The sequence below is a fragment of the Halyomorpha halys genome, unplaced genomic scaffold (genome assembly GCF_000696795.3).
Source record: "Halyomorpha halys isolate HHAL.00 unplaced genomic scaffold, Hhal_1.1 Scaffold94.1, whole genome shotgun sequence".
NCBI lineage: Eukaryota > Metazoa > Arthropoda > Insecta > Hemiptera > Pentatomidae > Halyomorpha > Halyomorpha halys.
The window spans coordinates 1,419,645-1,427,451 of NW_027114465.1; the positions used below are offsets into that span (position 1 = coordinate 1,419,645).

General features: G+C 29.6%; 2 protein-coding genes across 2 annotated transcripts in view; one reads left to right on the top strand and one right to left on the bottom strand.

Annotated features, from left to right (window-relative positions):
• The window catches only part of rig (rigor mortis), a 23,973-nt gene extending 21,376 nt beyond the window's left edge, over positions 1-2,597 (bottom strand). The window contains exons 1-3 of the mRNA XM_014415164.3: positions 2,121-2,597; positions 1,818-2,046; positions 589-688 (exon numbers count right to left, since the gene is read on the bottom strand). Coding sequence (XP_014270650.1) covers positions 589-688; positions 1,818-2,046; positions 2,121-2,441 — 650 coding nt within the window. The 5' untranslated portion in view covers positions 2,442-2,597. The remainder of the gene's footprint in view (positions 1-588; positions 689-1,817; positions 2,047-2,120) is intronic.
• A 3-nt stretch (positions 2,598-2,600) lies between these two features.
• On the top strand, positions 2,601-7,736 carry LOC106677322 (xaa-Pro aminopeptidase 3). Its single transcript, XM_014415165.2, has 8 exons — positions 2,601-2,750; positions 2,830-2,990; positions 3,058-3,358; positions 3,437-3,621; positions 3,765-4,068; positions 4,208-4,452; positions 5,770-5,890; positions 7,499-7,736. Exons 1-8 carry the CDS (start codon positions 2,708-2,710, stop codon positions 7,660-7,662), a joined length of 1,524 nt encoding a protein of 507 aa, XP_014270651.1. The 5' UTR covers positions 2,601-2,707; the 3' UTR covers positions 7,663-7,736.
• Positions 7,737-7,807: the final 71 nt, after the last annotated feature.

Sequence of the window (7,807 nt, forward strand, 5' to 3'; positions counted from 1 at the left end):
TATAATAATAATAATAAATATATTCATATAAATTTGGAAAACCAATGGAATCAATCAATTTATAAACAAGATGTAAATAAACTTCAAAGTAATTTAAAACAGAAAATAGTGAATATTTTTTATTAAAAATAAGTCTATAGAACTGGAGAAAACTTATCAGAAATGGAGGTCAGACCCTTCTTACAATACAGACCTAGCACAGTCTAAGGTCTAATCAATGAGACATTTTGAAAGGCCAGTGCTTATAAAATGAGGATGACAAGAATTTGACATTGTTAATTTGAAGAATAGTTGTAATGTGTAAATTTTATACATAAATGCTTTAGTAAAGACCAGGTAAAGCACCATTTTGAGAAAAAAATTTAAAAAAAAAGAAATGTTTGACTCATATTGTATTCAGCAATACAATTTTCTTTATTGCTTATGAAATATGTTTAATTTTATAAATTAATTCAAGATTATTAAAATATTAAGAAAACAATATTTTTACTACTATTACTGCAAATCAAATAATACTCACAGTATACTAAGTACACAAAAATGATTAATCATTCAATTGCAATATACTAACAAATAATTCCTTCTCACCTGTCATCCTTTTGAAAAATATTATTAGGCACTGGACACCATGCTAAAGAAACAACATCAGTTTCATGAGCTCTTAATCGAAATGTAATAAAACCATCGCCTGAAAAATAAAATGAAAAATTTTAATTTCAGTTATACTTTTAATTTAAAAGAAGTATTCTACTTATCCAAGTTAGCTTTAACAATTAAGGGTCCAAATAAAACATAAATATTGGCCCAAATACAATAAATTAAAAATCAAAATTAATTTTGAATCGAAGGAACCTTGAGATCTATAACTGATTCTTCAGAATCATCTCAAATGAAATAAAGAAGCTCACCCAAGCTAGTTTCATTGAAGTTCCTAAGCAAAAATGCCTTATTAACATTAGTAATGCCTGTAAAATTATTAATTCTAGACAGAACAATTAAAGGAATATTACAACGCTAAAGGAGTATTTTCTTTAAATAATCTCTCCAAGAAAAGTGTTAATCTGACAAGATGTCTATATAAACTATATATACTAAACGTAGAGGACACAAGAATAGTGAAAAAAATTATGAGGATACTCTGTCAAGACTTAAGAGAGTAAAAGAATGATGGATAGTAGATGAGAAGGCAAAGAGCAGTTTCATGCCACTGCTGAATCATTAGAAGGAAAAGAAGAAGTCTAGAACATTTCAATAACCTTGTGAATTCCTCAGCATCCTTTATTGAGGCCCTAAAATCCCAAAACATTATTTAAATGTCTTTACGTTTAAATTTTATCTATGTAACTCTTATTAGAAAAAAAATGTTATGTTACCAAAAACAAAAAATGAAGCTGTTTAATTTATGACAGCTATGAAAACTGAAAACAGAACATTGAAGAATCAACAGTATAACACATATTTATTATCTACTATTAAATAATCTTATTTGATTACTTCAAAATGCTAAGAACTTATTAATATGCTCTTTCTACTAACATATATTGTATGAAAATCTAAAATGAAACAATTTCAGAGTATTCATTCATAACTAGTGATAAATATACTATGTGAGTTCATCTATCGAAATGTAGGAGGAAGAGTGGGATCAAGACTAACCTGGTAGATTTAGGTTTGGATGGGCACAACTGGATGGATGTTATAGAGATTGATTAGTGATATCAGCATCGAACCTTCAAGTTCGCTACGTCTTTCTCCTTATCAATAAATTTATTATGTTTGGAGAAACAAATAATCAATATTTAAAAATAATAAATTACCTTTAACGTTGTAAATAACAATTAAACCAGCTTTGGCACCAACTGCAATCAGATCTTTATTATGTGGGCAACAAGACATGCAAACTGGGGAAATTTTAGTGTTGATGCTCAGTCTTCGAATGGTATTACTTGGCAAATCCCAACAGACAATCGAACAAAATTCACTTACAGATACAATCAAGTTTGGATCAGCTCTCGACCAGTCAACACCAATCAACTTTTGACCATCCTAAACAAACCCAAGAATATAATAACATTGTAAAATAAAGTGATTTAATTAAATGTCAATATAAAAAATCTTACAGGGTGTCCTGAATGTGCAAGTATCAGGAATTGAGATGGCCAGTTCCAAACATGTACTGTCCCATCTTCACTACAAGAAACTAAATGATCTTTGAAATTTTCACTATTTGAAGGTGCAAAAGCTAATGCTGAAACTTTGTCTTTGTGAGCCATAGGTATAAATATTGGTTGGGCATCGCATGGCTTAAAATTATTAGAAATTTGACGAAGAATTACGACCTCATGTTTAGCACCATAGGCTAAAGCAGTTCCTTCATCATTACACGCAAGAATATTACTAAAATACCAACTTGGGGATGATGGAATTGTGATTTCACACATCGCAATTTATATAGTAAAAACTAAATAAAGATCGAAAGTAAAAAACTAAATGAATCCTATCTCGGATTAATAAAAATGCGTCTGCTTCGATGAGCAACTTCACTCTACAGGCAAAGACTGGCGGGAATCAGTTGAAAGTTCATTGAATTATTTCTTCTACACTTTGGACCTGCAGAAACCCAACGGAAAATAAACAATCACATGTTGCGGCATTGAAGGTTATATGTTTAGAGAGGTTATATTTTAAGTTCACTTTTGCTTCAAGAATGAAGTTACGCACAAAACTCATTAGATTGTTTTTAAGAAATGGTGAAACTTATTTTTATCAATGTGCTTTGACTTTTAAAATAAATTAAAGACCTCATTCACTGTTCTATTTACTTTCTAGCTACTTCATCCTGTAATACCTATTTAACACCCTATTCTCCATCAAATGTTGAAATTGGACGTCAGTTTACTCAGATTGCATCACTTGAAAATATATCCCTCCAAAAAACCTTTGGCCAGCCTACACCTGAATCCCACCCTCATTTGTTGAAACCTGGAGAAGTAAGTCTTCTGATTTTTCGATAAGTTCATTATTATTTGCCAACAAGTAATTGTCAGTTGTTTGAAGCTTGTTCCAGGTTTCAAACTGGAAGAATTTAAAGATAGAAGAGATAGCCTTGCCAAGAAAATTTTGAGTGTGGATCAAAACAGTAATCATGTCGTTCTTATTCCTTCTTCATGCACTCAGTACATGACAGAAAAAATTCCTTATATTTTTAGGCAAAACTCAGATTTTAGATATCTTACTGGGTGTCTAGAACCAGATAGTGTTTTGTTAATGTTAATTTCTCCTGGTAAATCAAGTGAATCAACGTTGTTTGTTCGACCCAAGAATATACATTCAGAACTTTGGGAGGGGCCCAGGACAGGTATCGTTTGATTCAACCTCAAATATTTTTTTAATTAGTTCATTTCTTTTAATTATTATTATTATTATTTTTTTTTAGGTATACATAATGCACCCCAGTTTTTCGGAGTCGATGTGGCAAAACCTAACTCTAATCTTCTAGAAGAGCTTTACGTACTTAAAAAAGCGCTTGATAAATTCACATTGTGGTATGATTATTCAAAACCTGTCAATCCCTTTGTTCAACAAACAGTTGCAAAATTTGTTGCTGATACAAAATTTGAGGTAGCTACTGGACTTTAAAACATTCCTACTAAATCTCTTTTTTATGGCTAATGCATTTAGTTACATGGCCATTGTACTGGGGATAAACCTTCATTATTTTGTTTGTATTTTAGTCATAGAAATAAATTAGTGTTCAATTACAGGCATTGGTTTCAGTAAAATCTAAATTACATGAATTGAGATTAATTAAGTCAGATGCTGAACAAGCTGTCCTTAAAGAATCAGCAGAAATAGCTTCCAGAGGTATTGAAAGTGCTATGGCTGTTACAAAACCAGGTTTGACGGAACACCACTTATTTGCTACTGTAGATTATTTCTGTCGTATAAATGGTGCTGAGCATCTGGCTTATCCACCTGTTGTTGCTACTGGTACCAATGCAAATACAATTCATTATATTGATAATATTCAGCAGATCAAAGAAGGAGAAATGATATTAATGGATTCTGGTAAGTAGAAATGCTTTTTTTATTGAAATTATATTTATAAGGTATGTGATATTTCTTTTTTTAGTTTTACAATTTTAGTATTATAAAATTCAGTTCAATTTGTCCATTAACTTTTTTAAATTTTCTGAATTTAATACAGGGTGTGAACTTCATGGGTACTGTAGTGATATCACTAGGACATGGCCAGCAAATGGAAAATTTACAGATCATCAAAGAACTCTTTATGATGTTGTTTTGAGTATTCAGTTAGAGTTAATTGATAAATGTTTAAAACAGCAAGTAACCTTAGATGAAATGTTCAGGGATATGTGTACTTTACTTGGAACAAGATTGAAGGAAGCCCATATTCTATCTAAAGCTGCTGAAGATTTACAACCACAAGCAGTAAATCATTACTGAATATATTTAAGAACAAATTAATTAATTTATTTTTTACTCAAGCTCATTTATCATGAAATGAATTCGTTTAAGGAAATTTTGAATTCTGTCATTTTCTTAATTAAATGAAAGCTTACCTTTCTTTTTAGTCCCTTACCTTTTGATTTGATTTTCTTTTAATTTCACCTCCAATTAATCAAAGGTTATCAATCCTTTTTTTTTTCAAGTTAGGTCATCAGTCTCACTTTTTAGTTGATGGTTAAAAGCCAAGTATAATGGAATCCACTATAAGTCATAAATTATATTTAATATCGATCTTGAGAAATTTGGCAAATAGTTGTTCCCATTGCTTCTATTTAAAGAAGAACAACTATTTTTTAAATTAGATTTTTTAAATCCATGCTTTGAGAACACTTGCGGTTTGGAGACATTATAGTTATGCATCAATCAGGTTCTCTCTTTTATTGGTTGGTGAAGGTCTACATACATCTGGGCATTTAAACTTGATAACCATCCAGTATTGTTTATTATTATTTGTTTTATAGCTCAAAGAATCATTAACATATTATTTTAGGAAGTGACTCTGAAGATTGTGATTATCTGTCATTGGATAGTGATTAAAAATGAGGATCGGAAACAAAATTAATACAATGTTTGTAGTGTTATTGTACTGTGTATAAAATAATGAATTTCTTGAAATAATCACAGGAAATAACATTAAAATTATAAATTTTATTATATGAGCAATACAGAGCTTTTTTATATGAATTATACACTAAAATAAATAAATACAAGTACAATTTATCCAATTTTTTTTAGTTACTTAAGATAAAAGGTGTGCTGATAAGTACACCATACTACTGTACCGCCTACCCCACTAAGGTCTCTGTCCCATCCTCCTGTAGGCAAAGTATTAATATATTCTAAATATTTTAGGTGAAAACAAAGATAGTTTGGGTATATCTCTAAAAAATTTAAACAGCTGCACAATGTTAAATTGTCTCTGATACCAGTTATAATTTATATTATAGCTCTGTTGTGATTGAAATATCTACTATTTAATTAAATAAGGGGATTAGTAACTTAAGCGATGAGTTTGGAGAATAATATTTAAACTGACTCCGTAGATTCCAGTTTCCATCAGCTCTTTTTTTTTTTGTTTCGAGGAAGATATATGTGCTTAATGCTTTTGTTATATTGGCATATAATCTATGATGTTCCTATTCCCTTAACAATCCTAATAATGTTACATCATTTTGTTTGAGATTTATCATTAAAATGGTGCTTGCTTTTATTTTATTTAATATTTATTTACTATCATAGGTGGGGTTTGAATTATGCCCTCATCACGTAGGGCATTACCTTGGCATGGACGTTCATGATACTGGAAATATAAACCGTAACATCCCGTTGACAGAAGGAATGTTAATTACTATAGAACCAGGTAACATAAAAGTTATTCCTTTCATACATTTTAACCATTGGTTTTACATGTTATTTTCACTTCCTACTAAGGAAAAAGTTGTAACAACCTATATTCCATTAAATATTTACTAAAGTATGGTCATGTGCATTAAGGATTTAATAAGGGACTCATATAGTGGCACTAAATGAAAAATAAAACTGGCAAAAATATTTTTTAAAAATTATAATCTATAATTTTGAAATACCAAGTTTCATAAAAATTATTTTTTAAGTTCTTCTGGCACATCAGCCTCTGTGCACTTTTTTGAAGATTGCCTGTATGTTTGGGCCTAAAATATGTCTGACACTAAAAGAAATAAAACTTAACTTTTATTTTGTTATTTTACCGGTATGATCCCAGAGAAAATCATTTGGAAAATTTTATTTAAGCATACAATTTTTAGTTTTTCACTAAAAGATCAATAAAGTGTAGAACAGAGTTAGAACTGGGTTGTATATATTGTTCTGTAAAATACATTATAGGCACAAGAACTAGAGGACTGTACTGCCCTGAAGTCACAAATTCATGCTTTTTTAATAATTTAAGCATTTGCTAGGACTAAACAATACTACATTATTGCAGATTATTGCGTTTACTATTTTGCAACTAATTTTAACTGATGTAGTTTTTCTGATCATAGTGATGTTTAAATCTCAAAAAAGACTTTTTATAAGATATTGTGTTATTATAAAACAGGGCAGTGTAATACCAATGTGGTTTAACAGAATATACTTTTGTTTGTCTAAACTCGTATTATTTATAGGAACTAAAAGTTTCTCCTCCCCTAATTGTTGCTGGTTTGCAAACATGTTCGGCCATCAACTAGAATTTATTTATTAAGTAAATCAAATGGTATCCTTGTTAAGTCTCAACATTCTTTATTATATCAACAGTCCAACGTTTCGGCCATCCTCAAGGACAATCTTAAATTTAAATGTACACCTCATATCCAAATTTAAAAATGTTTTGTTTGCTATTTTTATCAGCCCATTAATTCCAAGTCAAATCACCCTATTTTTTCACTTCATTAATTTTTAAAACTTTTAATTTTAGATTAACTACACTATCAACTATCATATAAACAAACTATTTTATAATTAGAGGTTATAAACAATTTGTTTATGTGATAGTTGATTGTGTAGTTAATCTAAAATTAAAAGTTTTAAAAATTAATGAAGTTGTGAAAAATAGGATGATTTGACCCGTAATTAATGACCTGGGCAGAATAGCCTGCAAAAGATTTTGAAATTTAGATGTTAGGTGTGAATTTATATTTAAGATTGTCCTTGAAGATGGCCGAAACGTTGAACTGTTGATATAATAAAGAGTGTTGCGACTTAACAAGGAGACCATTTGATTTATTTAATAAGTAATCATTTACATCAGTGGCTCTTTTACAGTAAAAGTTCATCTGTTAGTTATCAAAGTGCATTGAATGATATTTCAGACTGTATTCTAAGGGAAGAAGAGTACTGTTTCATGTCTGTTGTAAAAGATAATGGATTATAATGTTTAATTTTTGACACTGTTATATATATATTATTCAAAATTTTCTGAATTTACATTTAACTAACAAGTTTGTTGTAGGTGTTTATGTGAAATCTGGTTGTAAACTGACCAGGCCTGAGTTCCATGACATGGGAATAAGAATTGAAGACGATGTGTTAATTAAGAGTTCAGGTGCTGAAGTAATTTCTAATGCTGTTAAAACTCCAACTGACATTGAGAAAATGTGCCAAAGTGGAACTTAAACATTTGTAAATATCTTTTTTAAAACTTTCCAGCTAAAATATTGTTATAAATACATTTTATTTATTCTGTTTTATTTTTTTAAATAAAAATTATTGACGCCTGCAACAGTCCTTAAAATCAGAGGGCTTGTAAAATAACAATCAG

Excerpts from the sequence above, each read along its gene's own strand:
- LOC106677322 (XM_014415165.2), top strand. The coding sequence starts at position 2,708 with ATGAAGTTACGCACAAAACTCATTAGATTGTTTTTAAGAAATG. Across the intron at positions 3,359-3,436 it reads TTGGGAGGGGCCCAGGACAG|GTATACATAATGCACCCCAG; the intron begins GTATCGTTTGAT and ends ATTTTTTTTTAG. Across the intron at positions 5,891-7,498 it reads GTTAATTACTATAGAACCAG|GTGTTTATGTGAAATCTGGT; the intron begins GTAACATAAAAG and ends AGTTTGTTGTAG.